At 41.9% G+C, this 18,605-nt stretch overlaps 1 protein-coding gene across 1 annotated transcript; it reads right to left on the bottom strand.

Moving 5' to 3' along the window:
* Window positions 1-7,720: 7,720 nt before the first annotated feature.
* LOC147331440 (uncharacterized) lies at window positions 7,721-8,794 on the bottom strand. The gene is made up of 3 exons (XM_086294352.1): window positions 8,522-8,794; window positions 7,916-8,388; window positions 7,721-7,745 (listed from the first exon to the last, which is right to left on the bottom strand). Exons 1-3 carry the CDS (start codon window positions 8,792-8,794, stop codon window positions 7,721-7,723), a joined length of 771 nt encoding a protein of 256 aa, XP_086150478.1.
* Between the last annotated feature and the right edge of the window lie 9,811 nt (window positions 8,795-18,605).

The following is an 18,605-nucleotide window of genomic DNA, read 5'->3' as shown; positions in this document are numbered from 1 at the left end:
TTAACCTTAATTTATATTTTATTCCTTCCTAGTTAAATTTACCCTTTTTAATTTTTCATATTTATTTCCCATCTTATTCATAGCCTTTTCCTTTTTGTTCTCTGTAGGTCACGAGCAGTTGTCCAAGCATTTCACTACATATCGTACTGTGTATGACTGTGTACGTGACAAATAAAATTTGAATTTGAATTTGGTTCCAATCCTGGCTGCTCCAGTCAAACGCATCAGCTCTCTGCAGAAAGGTGCTTGGCTGAATGTAATAACAAATCCAGGATGCATCCTCCTGCTGTGTGTTTGGTAACGTTCTATTTCGTTGGATCAAAAACACTGAGATCTGTGGGGCTCAGCTCTGAGGTTTTGGGTGAAGACTCAGTGAAGAGCCAGACTGAGCCAGAGTTTTGTCACTGCGCTTACAGCTTTCACCCATCCAGCCACAGCAAGAGATGAGGTGTGCCAGTCAGGTAGCCAGGAGACAAGGAAGCAGAGAAGGAAACACACAGAGAGCTGCAGGAGGCAAGAAGGAACCTAACAGAGATGTGCCACGTTTGTGTCTCTGCAGTCCTTAAGTGACACCTTTTTGGTTGTTTTGGAGCTGATTTGCATCACGTTGTATTTCCAACTCTTCCAAGTGTGTGTGTGTGTGTGTGTGTGTGTGTGTGTGTGTGTGTGTGTGTGTGTGTGTGTGTGTGTGTGCTCTGAGCACCAAGTCACATGTGAAGCATTTTAACTGTGATGAAGGGAACGCTTTGTGCACTCCAAGCACAGCAGAAAGTAAATCGAAATTTAAGAGCATTTTAAAATCTGGTCATATAAAGCACCACAGAGGCAACTGTTGCTGTGATTTGGTGCTGTGTAAATGAAATTGAATGAATAAAATATAAGTATTTATAAATGATTTATCAGGGATGCTAAGGATATAAATGACAACTTGAGGCGTGACTAATACCGTAATGATCCTTAACTGTGTACACAAACTTTTAAACTACATAAAGTAATACTTATGTCATCTAAAATTGCATTATGTTCATTTTTCATGTTTCTTTTCTTTTTGTTGGAGGGAAGATTAAACTGCTTTTCATGGATGAACCAAAATCCTGTAAGAAGCCCATTTGAGAAGCGCTGCAGTGGCCAATCAAAGACCTGATATTTTTGACTTGGCTGAATGTTTTCGTTGAGGTTTTTCAGTTCAAACACCACATCATATTTTTTACAGTGTATGTAAACCAGCAGCAAATGGAGCCTGAAGCATAAAAACTGACTCAGCTGGCTGCAGATCTGCTCGTGGGGAAGACAAAAAGGAGTCAGCAGCGCTAACTTCTCCCTCCGCACGCCTCAGATGTAGCATATGGTCCCCTCTGCTGGGCTTCCAGCGATCATTAACCAAAGACCTGAGAGGGCAACGAACAGAGCTGGCACCACCTCCCAACAGCTGTAGCAACCTCCACCTTAACATCTCTGTTTTTAACACCAGACCCAAAGCAGCGCATCAGCTTCCTGCGTACATCCAATAACACAAGTCTGCAGAGGCTTCTGCATACAAAAGCAAACAGCTCCCCTGAGGGATATTGCTCCTCAGCTCCATTCGATGGATGCTTGTATAGCATCGTGTAAATACGGGTTCCCTCCTCACCTCGGGGATTATTCTCGTTTACTTCAGTCTGCTGTATTTCCCCTTAATGTGTCTGCTGCGCATCTGGGCCAGGCTAGCTCTACACAGAGGAAAGGGATTGTGGGAAATGAGGAGTCACACAAAACATTAAGTTAATTATGAAAGCCAAGTAAAGTAGCCTGTTTGCACAACATAAATAATGATCAATATATCAGTTGGTGAAATGGAAAGTATTCCCTGATGTAGGAATGTGAAGAAAATGTATTTTCCAAGCTGCTGGGTCATTCAGCAAAGAGTCAGCTGTACACATGCAGGAGGAATCACAGCTACAAGATGGTCCTGTCACGGCCCAGGTCTCTGACCCCGGGTTTATGGTTTGGACTGTTTGAACCTGGTCTAAGTCGGGTTAGGTTCTGAGTGGGTTAGGTTTTCTTGGTCTAATGAGTTCTTCTCAGATTGTTTAGTTTGTGTTTAGTTTCTAGCTCTTCTTGGTTATTCTTTCGTCATGTTCCAGGGTAGAAGTAGAAGTTTTACTTAATATCATATAACTTCTTTGGCCTGGGAGTACATCAGAGAGTACATGAGTTGATGGATGGATGCTCTATGCTGAATTCAGGCACGTCACAAAATAATTAAGGCCATCTATTTAAATAAAGTATAAATCCAATAAAATTTGGATGTTGATCAAACTACCACAAAATTGCCAGAATTCTCAACTGAGTTTGGCACATGTCAGTCAGGGGTGTCCAACTCCAGGCCTTGAGGGCTGCAGGGCTGGTGTCCTGCAGCTTTTAGATCTCACCCTGGGTCAGCACACCTGAATCACATGATTAGTTCATTCCCAGGCCTGTGGAGAACTTCGAGACATGTTGAGGAGGTCATTTAGCCGTTTAAATCAGCTGTGTTGGTTTAAGTGTCACGATCTGGTACAGGGATTCAAGCGCAGAGCGGTAAGGTATCTCCAAGGTGTGGTTTATTTACAGTGCAGTGCAATATATGTACAGTGAAGGGATCCAAAACTCCGGGGGGGAAATCACAGGGTAACTCGCTCACGTCTTCTTCTCTCACACTCACACACTTTCCCGCAGCAGGGAGGTCGCAGGTCCGGGGGGGGAATCTGAAGCAGACGAGAAGGCAGGTCACCAACTAATCACAAGTCACGGATATGAAGCACAAGAGCTGTGAGAAAACTAACGTTAGGGGTACAATCATCCAGCGACGAGAGGATCTGTGTTCCAGCCTCAAATAGTGCTCCCGGTGATGATGGGTGAGTGTTGTCAGGTGTGTGTGTGGGCCAAGGGCGGGAGCCCACAGTGAGCTCCGCCCAGGCAGAGAGGGAGAGAACAGAAACAGCAATTGTAGCCTTGTGGGGCCGACCGGGCAGGCACGGAGACCATGACATTAAGGAGACATCTAACCCTGCAGGACACCGGCCCTCGAGTTGCCCATCCCTGAACTACATTATGGAGGGTGTGTTACTGCCCGAGCTTATCTTGTGTGCATCCTGCTCTGATAATGGCAGTTAATGATCAGAGAGGAGCCGTAAGGAGTTTTGATCAGTTGTGTCCAGTTGTATTTTAGTGTAAATTTAACCCAATTTCTTGCATAAAGTGACCAGTAATGTGAAACCATCCAATAAAACAAAACTGTGGAGTAACTGAGTAAAGGAGCCAATGAAAGCCAGCGACCCGGGCTCCACGAGGTCAGCTCTCCTGAGACCGCAGATCAATACTAAACGGCGTTCCTCTGCACGTTCCTTTATCATTCGCTGTCCTCGGAGGGAAGTGCTCCTCTGCAGTGTGGTGTTAGCTTAAGTGTAATAGTGCTGCTGATGAAGCGCGCTCTCAGTGTACGTTACACCAAAACACAATCACAGTGCACATCTCACGGCGATAACAGCAGATTGAAATTGACTTCTCATCCATTGTAATCTATTTTTCTTTGTGCGCACAGTGGTGAGATATTAGAATGTGACCATGCGTGTGTGTGTGTGTGTGTGTCCTTTGCTTGGTGTGTGTACTTGTCTGACAGGCTGCTGCTGCCTGCATCCCCTCCACCCTCCTGCAATTTACCTGAACCAAATCAGACATCAGGTAGCGGCATTGTACTGAGACACACGTGTAATTGTCTTGCTTAATGAGCCCTGGCACTTCGGCTGTCTGTGTTCAAAGCAAAGCCCTAAAATTAGCTCTCCATTTAGCAAACTCCAACAGGAAATAGGCGACCTGCTGGGGCCGCTGAAGCAAAGAGGTTGTAGCACACGCCGTATCACAACACACCGTTATTGAACTCTCTCCTGTCTTATTGTGCTTTACTCTTTTTGTTTTATCCAGACAACATGATAAAAAGCTGTGCAGCAACAAAATAAATAATTAGGATACATGTTTATCCAAACGTTACCCTGAGGGTGGGTGATGCTAAACAGCCCGCTAGCACACAGACTCGTTCAAGTCAAAGCCTGAACCTGGTCAAACCTAAACGCTCAGAAAGCTTAAAGCCAATGAGAACACTCCACGTCCACTGCTGCTGTCGCCTTACGCCTCATATCGTCACTCAGTGTGATTTATGTTGTTTCCACTGTCCCCACTCTGTAGCTCAGTCCGCTCTCAGCTTCTGTTATTATTCCTGACAGTTTTCCTTCTTCCTGTTTTGTGTGTTCCTGATCCTGGTTCTGTTGGAGCTTTCTTCCTGTGAAAAAAGGAGTTCTTCTCCCCACAGTCACCACCTTCCCACTCACAGGGGGTCGTCTGCTTGTTGGAGTTTGGTCTCTAAAATTGTAACATCTTCACCTTACAGATACTCTCCAGCTTCCTTTTGTCGTATCATCTCCTACCTGTTGTTTGTCCAGACTTCCAGCACTGCCTTCTGTTTTCCCCACTGAAAACACAGATCTTTATTATCACTGTTACACTGTAAAACCTAATAAGTTCACAGAACTCAAAAATTGTTGTGTAACAGATTACACAACAATTTTTTTAGTGATGTTTTTAAAAGTTTTAAGTTTAACTAAAATAAAAATTATAGTTGCAGTTGCCTTAAATTACCTCAATGTTAACTCATAAATGTTGATATTCCTCAACTTATAATTAGGGAGTAATAAACTCAAAATGTTCAATATTTTTCAACTTAATTAAGGTGGGAAATACACTCAAAATATTTTACATATTGCAACTAATACGATGTGGGACCTCAAACTTCTTCATATTTTCTAACTTATAATATGGGAAATAACACTTAAAATCCTCAATATTTTTAAAATACTGTGGGAAATACACTTACAAATAATTCTAAACTGTTTGCCCAGTAAATGAGAGGCAAATGGTTAAAAAAATGGTATATATAAAAGAAAACAAAAAAAGAAAAACCTTCAATACTTAGCTTAACGAGTTGTCTATTCCAAGTGATTCACTTGAACAAATTCTTCTGCATCAGTAAGCGACCTAACAGTGGTTTGTTGTATTCAAGGCACATCACAACCTTCTGGATACATGTGAATGTAAGCTCAAGTTTCTTTGGGTATTGTAGGTCTAGTACATAGATGTATCCAAAGAGCAGGAGAAATGACTCAGCCAGATTTGTGGGACCATTCACAAGTATTTCATCCTCAACGACAATGCAGATGCTTTCGGGACTGAAAAGGGCCGAATCAGTAGTGTCATCCGTGACAACTGTCAGCAGAGCCACAGGAGTGTCAGTGAGGTCTGGACCATCTGCTGACTGCAAAACACAAATAATACAAGAATGAGTTCAGCCCCACAGGGACACAAATCATGCTATTGATTAGAGGTGTGAATCTTCATAAGTCGTTTCATAAGTTTCTTTTAGGATTATAATGTCAACGATTTAATTTGATATGGCGATACATCATGATGCATTACAATAATCTTAATTTGGGTTTGGTTTCAAAACATATGTTTAAATAAATTGAAGTTTTACTTGTTGGTACACCATCTATCTTAACCAAATCCCACAGCTTTTCCATTAACGTTGAAAATTCTCCCACCCTTCCCTCCCCTCAGGTTAAGAGTTTGGGTGTCATACTTGATAATACTCTTTCATTCCAGTCTCACATTAATTACATAACACGGTCTGCTTACTTCCATTTACGTAATATTCACCGACGCCGTCCCTTCCTTACTCCCCATGCTGCTGCCATCCTTGTCCATAGTCTTATTACATCCCGTATTGATTACTGTAATTCCCTCCTATTTGGTCTCCCTAAAAGGTTCCTTCATAAACTCCAACTTCTTCAAAATTCTGCAGCTCGGGTCATAACTTGCACTCCGTTAAGTGCTCATATTACCCCAGTTCTTCAGCAGCTTCACTGGTTGCCCATAGAAGCCAGGATAAATTTTAAAATCTTACTTCTTGCATACAAGTGTCTCCATAAATCTGCTCCTTCATATTTGTGTGACCTGCTCCATATCACCACTGTCTCCCGCACTCTCAGATCATCATCTGCTATTCATCTTACTGTTCCGTCCTCACATCTTATTACTATGGGGAACAGAGCTTTCAGTCGCTCTGCTCCTCGGCTCTGGAACTCTCTTCCTCCTGTACTAAGAAATATTGACTCCCTCTCCGTATTTAAGACACAGCTCAAAACACATCTGTTTAAACTGGCTTATTCGCTTTAATGCTGATTTTATCTGTTGTCACGCTCTGTTTTGTAATTTTAACTTATTTTATGTATTTTATGACTATTGTTCCTTTTATTAATTGTGTTTTTTGTAAGGTGACCTTGGGTTTCTGAAAGAAACATTTCAAATAAAATGTATTATTATTATTATTATTATTATTATTATTATTATTATTATTATTATTATTATTATTATAATAAATGTTTTCAATAATAAATATATGCCAAAATATTTGTTTTTGTTATTTACCAAACATTTCTCTGACCACAACATGGCACCTCCAAAAAACTAGAACACTTGAATTTTAAATGGGAGTTTTTATCTGTGGATTTGTTTTTGTTTAATAATCTTTCAACTATTTTCATGTTTTCTGGTTTATGCGTAACAATCTTCTTGCAATCTTATTCAACAATAGTTGATATATGGGAGAAAACAAGTCAGATGACTGTGTTGAACCTCCTTCCTGATATACACCCTGGTTCTCCTTGAGTTCTGAGTGATGTCATATGTTCGACTGAACTGCTAGGCAAAGGGGTTGATGCTGAGGCCAGTACACTTACATCACAAGTCCTGAATAACGTGGAGGCATCTTCACGCAGGTACACAGGAAGTGCACGAAGGACAAGGGCCCGTCTTGTATTCACATCATGCTGTTCCTAGATGAACATACAATATCTATTAGAATAGTATTTACACAAATGCAGAGTAAAAACAAAGTGTTGGATAGCCATGTTCTGATTGTCATTGTTATAGATCAGGGGTGTCCAAACTTTTTGTGTAACAGGCTAAACCTGTCAATCTAGAAGGGTAACTGAAAAAAAATCTAAAAATTTTGAATAATTCAGGGCAAAATTCTCTAGTTTCTTTGTATTTATTTTTATTTAAATTAGGACACAAATTATAAAACTCACCCACTGACAACTGGTGAAATGTTGACTCTCTGTAGCGCTCTTTGCAGTCTGATATCTGTAAACAATATGTGCACAAAGACGACTTATTACAGTTTTTCTCAAATGCTAAAACACATGTCACAAACGTTACCACCAGGTCCCCCAATGTCCAAACACAACACCCTTCTCTAAAGCTACATAAACACAACCACACCTTCCCACTGCAAAACTCAAACTCCCACACCAAGAGAGCAGCTCGAAGCTGTCAAAACTGTAAACACTATACACAGCATTACACACTACAGCAAAACAATTGAAAACACAATGCTCAATTTGTGAGAAGGTTCTTTGGTCCATAAACTGTACAGTAACGGATCGTCATAGAACCCTGCAGAGGATTAGGCATTTAGATTTGTGAGTTTCACATGAAGACTATAAATCTATAAAAACATCCTGCATGTACGTACACTACTGTAACACAACTCAATGCAAAAACAGAATCTATCGCAGACAACAGTACTCTCGGAAACATGATCAGGGTGTGAAGTCTTTTTTATTGTCTACACGGTCCTTTTACAGTATTACACACAGTCACTGTGCGGCATCATGTCGCGGAGCTGCATTGGGCTACATCACCTCATCCACATCACAGGCTATATTGTCCCTTGCTAGGCACCGCGGGAAAAACGCCCTGGAATGGCGAATCCATCCCTGGAAGGCCTCCACTGGGATGTCAGCACAGGCCAGCTCCATTGCCCGTACGAGGTTCTCTCTTGTGTCTGTCATACACCTTCCATCTCCATGATGAGAAGAACTCCTCTATAGAGTTCAGGAAAGGGGAGTAGGGTGGCAGACAGATGTTTAAAAAGTGGTCACTGTTGGCGGTGAACCGCTCTCTGATTTGGCTTGTTCTGTGGAAGCCGACATTGTCCCAGATGATCACATAAATGTGATGTGCGGGCCCAGGATGGTGTTGTTGGCGGTCCAGGAGGATGTCTTTCAGCTCCTCTAGGAAGGTGAGGAGACGTTGGGTGTTGTAAGACCCAAGGACAGCATGCCGGTGGACAAGCCCCTCCATACCCATAGCTGCACAAAGAGTAATATTACCCCCCCCCCGTTGGCCAGGAACCTCAGTGATGGTTCTTTGGCCAATGATGTTACGGCCTCTTCGCCTTCGTTTCTGGAAGCCAGCCTCATCCAGGAAGAGGTACTCATGGGGTCTGGCCATCGCGTCCAACTGCATTATCCTCTGTGAACATGGAAAAGCGTACAGGTGTTCAGAACGGTCAATCAGGTAACACAGTATTGTCCAGAAGTAATGTAGGCCACTAAGCAACACAGTATGTCCACTAACTGTACTGTGGACATGGATGTATACGTACTTGCACACACTCGTAACGTTGTTCTATGTGTCGCGCAGAGTGGCGCTCAAAGGGAACCCTATAGACCTGTTTCATCCTCATCTGTTGGCGCCGGAGAACTCGGTCTATTGTGGACACGCTGACAGCATCGATGTTCTCAAAGTTTACATTATCTGCAATGACTTTGTCTCTGATCTCTCGGAGTCTAATGCAGTTGTTCTCACGGACCATATCTGCAATGAGGGTTTCTTGTGCCGCTGTGAATATGGCAATCCTCCCACCTCTATGTGGCATTCTTTCAGCTCTAAAGAAAGAAACATGTGTTGTCAATTGACTGATTTATATGTAAAACTACATGTAAAGTAACAGACCACTTTCACAGGCCTGTAAAACTGTAGTGTGACAAAGAAAGCAATAGCGTACTATACCTGTTGTGTTGTCTAAATGCCTTGATAATGGATAATTAGCAACAGGTGTCTTCAATTTTGAGTCGTTGTGTGTAGTGACTGACGCCAGGTGTGTTCCCTGTGTTCAAAGATTGGTGACTGTGGCAAGCATTTTGCATTACATGGGCTTTCATTTGAGGATATGAGCAGAGTTGTTTTGCAACATGTGTTTTAGCAAGGAAAAATGTGTTTAGATTTATGAGTACAGAGGGTTGTGTTTTGTGAATTGTGTCTTCATGTGACATGTGTTTATGGTACTGGAATATGGTGGCTACATTCAGTAAATGTGTTTAGACTACTGGTCATTTGGGTTACAGGATTGGCTTTTGTGTTTTAACATTTGAGAAAAACTGTAATGTTCAAAAACATTTTTTGCACAGCTCACGCACACGTAGTCAGCTGATCTCATCTGATGCAGATCTGCTCCTTGATCAAGTGACATTTGTCCGGATTTTTGGCACGAGTGGCGTCGAATCAGCACCGCAGCTGGATGGCCCGATTTACATACCCAGCGCAGCTGATACTCACCACAATAATTTACTAAGATTATATGCACTCCTGTTATTAAGTCCAGTTCAGTCTGTTAATGTTAACCGTTTCAAACTAATGTTGATAGGTGTGTTGCTAAGCTTAATAACTTAAATAACAAACTTGAAATTTACCCGTCCTATTTTCCCCTTTATTGTTTTTTCTCTGTGCTGTAAATCTTCTGTCTAAGAAGAAATCTGAGGCTGCTGTTCTGAAAATAAGCTACCAAAGCTTTTTCTGAATGAATCAATAAAGATCCATTTATGGAAAGCTGTGATGAAGGCAGTTTTGTCTTTAATTATATTCAACAATATAACATATTCGACCACTTTTAAGTGATTTTGTGATCTTTAATACACTTTAATACACTAAAGGTAAGGTTATTTCCCTAATTTCTAGTAAGTGGCCCCACCCCTCCTATATTTTTATGTATGCGGCCCTCAGTGAAAAAAGTTTGGACACCCCTGCCTTACAGGTTAGGGAGTATTTGTGATCCGCGCAGTCTGCATCAATGATTCTTTCTTAGCCTGGGAGCAGAACGCGGCTCTTTATTTTCATTTCAATTTATCTAGCAAAGATCGATAGGGTCTGGCTTAAATGTGTCAAGGAGGCGCCTCAGTCTGGCTGGTTGAGCCTTGTCGAATTAGCGCGAACAATTTAGCTGAACTTCGTTCGTAGCACTGAGTTCGACCAGTGTGTAATGTTAGGCTGAATCAGGCGATGCATTTTTCCGCAAGCCTTGACTTGTAGAGCTCGCTTAGTGGAATACCCCTCTAAACTGTTAAAAGGATTTCGAGATTATCTCACAACCACACATTTGAGACTACGAAAAAATACAAACATGTGTCTAATTACCATCATGATAACACACTCATGTTGTTTATTATTGTTCGCTTCATGCTAGCACACACACACAGCTCAACAGCGTAAACTACTGACTGTGTAACACGGACACTTATTGAAATAAGTATACTCACAATACGCCCGTGCATTACCAGCGAATACGACAACCGGTAGAAATGGACTGTAGAAAGTTTTAGTAGAAAGTTCAAATGCATGGAGCTAGAACTGCCACCGTCAACTTCCCGGGCAAGAATGCAATGCATTATGGGAAATGTTGTCCCCCCACGGAAAACTGCCAAAACGTTACACCATTCTAATATGAAATAACATTACGTATTTGTCACATTCGAAAACTTCTAAAATTACAATTACTTGGATTCGAATTCATTTATAACAAACATTCACTGTGCACAAAGTACGAATATATTTCCAGTAAAAAATAAAAAAGAATGTTTATCGAAATTAAATTTAAACAAAACAAAAACACGTTAGACTTACCAAATGTAGGGCAGTTGATGAAAAAAAATAAGGTGGTGGTCGTGGTGGGTTGAAGTTGGGGACTCTTAATCCACACGGGCTGGCCAAATCTTCCCCGCATCAAGGTAAATTCAAGATGGCTGACTCAGCTTTCCTGAGGGAGCGACAAGACTCCACCCACCAGAACGTCACTAATATATGCTTCTTAAACTTTTTGAGCGTTCCAAACAAATTAGCTAAAAAATATTGAGCCCTATTCAATTAAAGCTGCATAAAAGCCAACAGAGCTCAATACTTTATAGTTTGCTCAACTACAAAACGACATTTGAGTGTTATGAGCTTATTAGTTATGAGCTAGAACAACTGTTAGGGATTACAGTGTACTAGAACAATGAAACACAGTTTGGCATCTCTCCATTTGCAGCTGTAGGCTTTTACATTCAACATTCAGAGAATGACATAAATAAAGATAAACGTTTCAGAGGTAATGCACATATTATATACAGCAACAAAATATATAAATATATCTACAGCTACAGCGTAAGGAGTAGGATCAGTGCAGTACAAGGTGTGATGTGATTGGTGGTATTTCACATTGAGTAAGGGGTAGGAATGCTGGTTGCTACTGAACAGTTATATAAATACAGGTAGTTGGTTGTATTATACTGTAATGAGTACTGTTTAAAGATAAGTACACTGCAAGTGTCTATGAATGTTAACAGCTCAGTATTTATCTAATTATAATTATGTCGTAATTTTGGACTCAATATGTACAATATTTTTACCTTTATTTGATAAAACTGTGAAAATTTGTCAGACAGGCAAGTTAAAGAGCCGAGGTTCAGAATCAAATGCTGCATCGAGCCTTGTGGCAAACAGTCGCCTGCTCAACCAGAGAGCAAAACTGGTGCCTGATGTTCAGTTTTCGCTTTCATTTTCAGACTTTGTGTTTGGACCTTCAGCTAAAATAAAGTGTGGATGTTGAGATTTTCCGTTGGTATCTTCCATTTGGGTTTTTTAGGAGCTGGTACTTTATCTAAATGTTTGCAGATGTCATTCAGTTGTTGTTTATCTGAAACATCCTGATGCCAAATCACGACTGTGGAAGGAGCTCAGAAGTCTTCACCTCAGTGAGAAAAGCCCCGTTCTCTGCTGTAATCTCAGTCATTATAGGGAAATTTTAAAATTAAGACAGAAAATAATGGTAAAAAGAAAAAAGCGATGAGTAAATTGAAACAATAACGAGACTGTAAAGAAGACGATGAGAAGCGTGTGTTTGTGAGTGCGTGGAGGGAGGGTGTGTGCAGACTTGGCGTGCAATTAATACCAATATCCCTGCTTCCGTTAGACCGTTAAGCGGATCAACCCACACAATTTAGCATCGAGATGAGGCGAGGAGCGTTCATTTGTGTGAAATAAACGACCTGGCTGTGTGACCACAGCTGCCACGTTACTCATGTGCACCACCGAAGAAGAGAAGATTTCCTCTTTGAGCCCGGCCTGGAGAAATAGTAATGAGCCTCTCCTTTCTGGATAGCGTTTCTTATTATCGCTGAGATGCAGGGTGTAACGCGACTGTTGGTCAGCGCTCTCGTTTTTGTTTATGATGCTGTTTCCTGGACTGGAGGGCCAACGTGGTTTGAACAGAACGCTGAAAAAAAGGCTAAAATGTTCCCGATAAGCGCAGATCCGATTCATCCGTTTGAATGCAAAGCTGTGCCTCGAAGCGGCAATGTCATCAGGAAGTAAATGCAAATGAAAGCAATCAAAAGCTTATAAGCTTATATAAGGTTAGCCTGGAATGGGCAGACACTAAGTGTGTAATTCTCTGCTGCTGATGGGAAACGGTTTGTCAGATGTACTCCTTTCATCATTTTAATTTTACATTTGCCGTATTTTAAAGCTCCGCTGGGGAAACTGTGTCCGCTGCCTTGTCAGCATAAATCACAAAGTAGAAATAAAAATGCTTCCATTTTTATTTAATTAGAGAGTGCGTCTTAGATAAATACTGCTGATGGATGTTCGGGAAATTTCACGGCAAACTTTAAAAGGGCAGTTTTTTGGTAGCATGGATGCTGAAAAAAAGATTTCCTCTGGGTCTAAAAGAAAATCAGGCAACGCTGGAGTGCCTGAAACCTTCCTAAAGGAACCAAAGGGAATGTATAATGTAAAGAGTAGTGGTCCTAGCACAGAACCCTGTGGAACTCCATAATTAACCTCAGTGTCCTGACTTTGTCCTCTCAAAAGCTTAAAGCTTGAATGAATCACTTCCAACTGCCCCTGATGGCCAGATGACCCCTCCCTGATCCTGGCTCTACAGGAGGCTCCTTCCTGCTGAATGGGAGTTTTTCCTTGCCACTGTTGCCAAGTGCTTGCTCATAGAGGGTTGTCTGATTGTCAAAGTCTTCTCTGTATTATTGTTGGGTATTACAATATAAAGCACCAACTGTTGTTGTGATTTAGCACTGTATAAATACACTGAACTGAATGGAAGAGGACTCTCCATTTACATGCACAAACTGGAGTCTATTAGATAGATATGATACAAACCACTGCAGTGCAGTACCTGTAATACCTACAGCATGTTCTAATCGCTCTAATAGGATATTATGGTCGACAGTATCGAACGCTGCACTGAGGTCTAGCAGGACAAGCACAGAGATGAGTCCACTGTCAGAGGCCATAAGAAGATCATTTGTAACCTTCACTAAAGCTGTTTCTGTGCTGTGATGAGCTCTGAAACCTGACTGAAACTCTTCAAATAAACCATTCCTCTGCAGATGATCTGTTAGCTGTTTGACAACTACTCTTTCAAGGATGTTTGATATAAAGGAAGGTTGGAGATTGGCCTATAATTAGCTAAGACTGCTGGGTCTAGAGATGCTTTTTGAGTAAAGGTTTAACTACAGCCAGCTTGAAGGCCTGTGGTACACAGGAACAGGAAACAGGAGATAATTTAAGGTGGGAGTACCTATGATTGGCAAGTCTCTAACAAATGAGCATTCTCTGTCAGATCCGGTTTTTGCTTGTCACTTATTTGTTTTCTTGAGGTTATGTTTAATAAGGTCGCTATGGTAGCTGGCGAGGATATCCAGACATGCTTTATTGTAGCAATGAGATTTCGTTCCCGCTGGGTATCCCGAAGCACTCCCAGGTCAGGTGAAGGAGGCTTGTACCTCTCCAGCTTGCTTGGGAAACCCTCAAAGAGAGGCACCCCGGGAGGTATCCCGATCAGCAGTCTGAACCACCTCAGCTCGTCCTTTTGGATATGAAGGAGTTTACTGTGAGCTTCTCACCATGTCTCAGAGGGTGAGCCCAGTGACACTATGGAGCAAGTTCATATCAGCCACTTGTATCCTCAATCCTATTAATACTGCATATTAATCATTAGTCATTATTAACCTCTGTCTCTCTTCCACAGCATGTCTTTATCCTGTCTTCCTTCTCTCACCCCAACCAATCACAGCAGATGGCCCCGCCCCTCCCTGAGCCTGGTTCTGCCGGAGGTTTCTTCCGGTTCAAAGGGAGTTTTTCCTTCCCACTGTCGCCAAAGTGCTTGCTCATAGGGGGTCATATGATTGTTGGGTTTTTCTCTGTATTGTTTGTTGTCTCTAAGCTGAAAGCTTTACCTGCTTTAGCGTCCACCACTCTGCCCCTCAAACTCATGCTCTGCTTATGCTCATGCTCCACAGCATGAACAACATGAACATGATACCAAGAAGTTTTAATTCCCTTGCTTAAGAAAGCAACTCTTAAGAGTGAGGCCTTCAGTGTCATCACCTTTGAGTCAGAATCATCTCTAATTTGAACCACTGGTGGGGGATGAAACCACTGGACATGAGGTGTGGACCACCAAGGGAAAAATATGGAGTGAAGGTGAGTTAGCTTAACGCTGAATGTCCTACACTGCTGATTATCATTACTGCTAATAAATAGCACAAACAGTGGTGTAATGTGCACGTGACTGTCAGCTAGGCAGATTTTAAGGTCAATAAATACTAATACAAAGGTTCCTATGCACACGATTCTGCACATTTAGGTTTCTTGGATGTAGAGGAGAGTAAGAACGACTCTCAGGGGAACTCCATGTTATTCTACTCAGATCACTATTAGCTTATCATGTATTTGCATGCCAGGGTTTATGATGCTGACTTTATGGAGTGATGTGACGCTTGTGATCACATAAACACACTGACCGTGCACCCTCAGATAAAACTCCATTAACAGTAACTCTGTGACAGTTAAACCCTGCAAACATTCACACGTCCAGCGTTAAAAGGAAATAATAAATAACTGGAATAAATATTCTGTGTTGGACTGCAGCAGGAAGCCTGAGTTCCTGTCCGCTACAGTGACGATGCAGCTTCCAGCCTCGAGCAGTGGAGCTGCTGTGGTGTCCTTGACTGCTGCCCAGAGAGGATAAGTGAGCCTGTTTTTTTTATTGACTTTGTTTTCTCTTCTAAGTTTCAGATTTCCCACGAGACAGTACACACACACACACACACACACACACACACACACACACACACACACACACACACACACACACACACACATATACTGTACACATGCCTTCATTATGTTTTAGAGGTAACGCTTGATCACATTATGTTATCTGGTAAATGCCACGATAGTTTCAATGAACTGCACTAATTAGGGCCTCACAGTCACATCCTGGCAGTTGCATGCAAAGAGCCGTACAGGAGGAAGAAGACTAACAAACCAGAAACATGTGATGTTCACTGAGTTTCAAGAATCAGTTTCACTCTGTTGGTGACCCTTTAGGCCTCCATCTCACTCCAAGCCTGCATCCTCTCTGTCACACCAACCCTCTGCATGTTCTCCTTCACTACATCCATGACTCTCACCCTCTCCTCTTTACACAGTGTCTGCCAGCACAGAGTCAGTGGTTGTTAACCCTGGCCCTTGACTGATCTGGCATGTTAATCTCATCTTTAAGTTTGCTTTGGTAAAGATTTGCCAGACACCCTTCCTGACCTCGCAGTCCCCATTTATCTGGGATTAGGTGTGCACTGGCTCGTGGCCCGCCCAGTGGCTGGTTTCTGAAAATATTCATTTTATCAAGGTAAAATTTTCATTGCTTCATTTAATGCACAAAAGTTATCATAGAAAAACAAATCAGTTGACTCTGTGGGGGGGTCAGGTGGGAACGTCTCTCAGAGTGGATGTGGAATGATCCAACAGTCTGTCCTGCTCAGTGGAAGATGTTTAGAAGCACAGAGGCTTCACATGATTACACATACACACACACACACACACACACACACACACACACACACACACACACACACACACACACACACACACACACACACACACACGTCCAGCAGCATCAGACCTTCACAAACTGACTTTTTGTATGTTCGCTTGTGTTCGTTGAGGTCTTTTCTCCCAGCCACCTGGTTTCAGGTGTGTCATCATTCATCATATGGAGAAGCTCGGCGGCGGGACGCTGTAGTCTGGGAGGATCTATCAGGGATGCATCTAAAATCCTTTACCTCTTTATTTCCTTTCTGTTCTTTTCCTCTCTTGCTTCAAAATCTCACCTTTCTCATTTCCTCCTCCTCCTCTCTTTTTCGTCTTCCTCTTTTATTTCTCTTGATTCTGTTTGAGTCCAGCAATATTTAATCTTTTCTCTATTCTCTCCTGCTGTTATCATCTTTGTCCCCCCTCATCCTTCCTTTTCTCCCACCATCTGTTCTTTACTCTCTATCATCCCTTTGGCTCCTCTTCTCCTCTCAGTCCTCACCTCCTCTGCTCCTCCACCCCCCTCCTGCTTTCGTTTTACCGTCACGCTCCTCTTCCCTTTCATTCCCGGCCTTCTCCTCCCACCCATCTGTCTCCTTTCTCTCTCCGTGTCTCTTCTCCTTCACCACTTCTTTTCTATCGTACACTTCAAATCACCCTTCTTCCTTTCATCTCCTCCTCTTCATCAGTGAACAGCTCGTTTTCCTCCTCCTCCTTTCCACACACACTTTTATTTTCTTTTACTTCCAGCTGAAATGTCTCTGTGATGTTCAGACATGTCTGTTTGTTTGGCATTCCAGCAGGATTCACATACCGACGGTTTTGGAAGTTGGGCCGCAGATTAGAGGAACAAGCTGTTGCAAAAACATCCAGGAGATGCTTCCTGTGTGTGTGTGTGTGTGTGTGTGTGTGTGTGTGTGTGTGTGTGTGTGTGTGTGTGTGTGTGTGTGTGTGTGTGTGTGTGTGTGTGTGTGTGTGTGTTTAATGTGGCTGTGCACAAAGAGAGGAAGACAAAGACGTATGGGTCACAAAGTGACTCATCTCTGGCCCCTCACTTTACCTTCCTGCATCCTTTTGTGAGCTTTAGGTAATCAGCCAATGACTAATCTATCGTGTGTGTGTGTGTGTGTGTGTGTTAGGATTACAGGCTCTGTGCATAAAGCTAAAGGAAAAAGCAAGTTGTCAATAGAAGTTCTATTCAAGGACACAAGACAAAAGTCTCAAAAAACTCACACACACACCTCCTCAAATGGCTTCAGTGAGTAAAAACTGAAGGTGTAAAATCACGTCTCACAGGTCGCTATCAGGTCTGAGTGACTCTAAACTGAGACAGCGTTCTTCAGCCTGCACTTATTTAACACTTCCTGCTGTTACAGGAAGAGGGCACAATACTTTTCCATGGAGATTGTATGAAGGTACTGTTGTAGAGGAATCAAAGAGTTTTGTTACAATATTTTTCTTCTTTTATCATGTAAATCAGAGGTCTCCATTTCCCGAGCCACAGACCGGTGCCAGTCCATGAGTCGTTTGGCAACGGGCCGCAAGAGTTGAAGCTCGGGTGTGAAATCGTTGGTTTTCTGGGTTTTTATCGGTTTTTATCGTTAACTCAGTTTCCCTGGGTCTTTTCCCTGGGTGTTATGACTACATTTTCTTCTTTTCTTTTTTTGGTCCTGGTCTTATTTTGTTGTATTTATCCGCAACACCTTAAAAGCTGGTCTGTCGGACATAAACCGGTTCGTGGTGCAAAAAAGGTACAAGGGAACAAATAAAAGTCACATTTCCTTACAGCCCTCGTCCATGATGAAGCTGCAGCAGTGCACGCACACGCAACACATGAGCATGAATTTCTATTCTACTTTTTTCTATTTTTTTTTCTGTACATCGCCTCTTAATAACCAGTGAAAAACCAGTGCTACTTTCATTTTTCACAGTCTGTGTTCTTCACTGATCACGTATCAGTTTGTCCTGTTACTCAGTCACACAAATCTTAACTAAGGAAATTCTCATTCATCCTCAGATTATATTTAGATTTCAGTCACATTAGTTAGATGTCAACATTGACTCATAATCATTTTATTAATAAATTCAAATTCTAAGTTTTTTCACGTCTTTCTTCAGTATGATTATTAAAAACTATTGGAACAAGCTTTATGAGTTGCAGGCAGGGCAAGGTTGACCAAAAATATCCCACACATGCAGAAAAAAGAAGTTCAAAGATTTGTGACTGATTTTTTCCTTAAATATTAAGAAACCAAAAAAGAGCAACGAACAGAAATCAACAAAATTCCTCTGAAATGTTCCCCTGGAATGAAAAACTCCCTCGCTTAATTTCAGAGCTAATAACTTTTTATTGAAGTGTATGTCAAATATTAAAATGAAGTGAGTGAGATGTAAACAAATGTGCTTCATCGTTCCTGAAGGTTTGCTCGGAGGCCAGGCCGACTGCTTTAATAAAGCATCGACTCTGGGATATTCTTCCTGTGACTCCATTAGAAACAGTAGCTTCCACTAATGATCACCAGCAGCAAAGCAAATCCTCATAA

This window comes from Aulonocara sp. 'chitande type north' Nkhata Bay, linkage group LG5, assembly GCF_057382095.1.
Source record: "Aulonocara sp. 'chitande type north' Nkhata Bay isolate Kocher_YH1m ecotype deep benthic linkage group LG5, A_spYH_male_GT1.1, whole genome shotgun sequence".
Taxonomy (NCBI): Eukaryota; Metazoa; Chordata; class Actinopteri; order Cichliformes; family Cichlidae; genus Aulonocara; species Aulonocara sp. 'chitande type north' Nkhata Bay.
The sequence above is the reverse complement of the archived record's forward strand: the minus strand, read 5'-3'. Positions and strand labels throughout refer to the sequence as shown.

Bases quoted from the DNA above. Each gene is read 5' to 3' on its own strand.
- LOC147331440 (XM_086294352.1), bottom strand. From the start codon at position 8,794: ATGCCACATAGAGGTGGGAGGATTGCCATATTCACAGCGGCACAAGAA. The intron at 8,389-8,521 runs GTACGTATACAT...CCATGTTCACAG, and splicing joins AACGTTACGAGTGTGTGCAA to AGGATAATGCAGTTGGACGC. The intron at 7,746-7,915 runs CAAGAGAGAACC...GCTCCGCGACAT, and splicing joins TGGAAGGTGTATGACAGACA to GATGCCGCACAGTGACTGTG.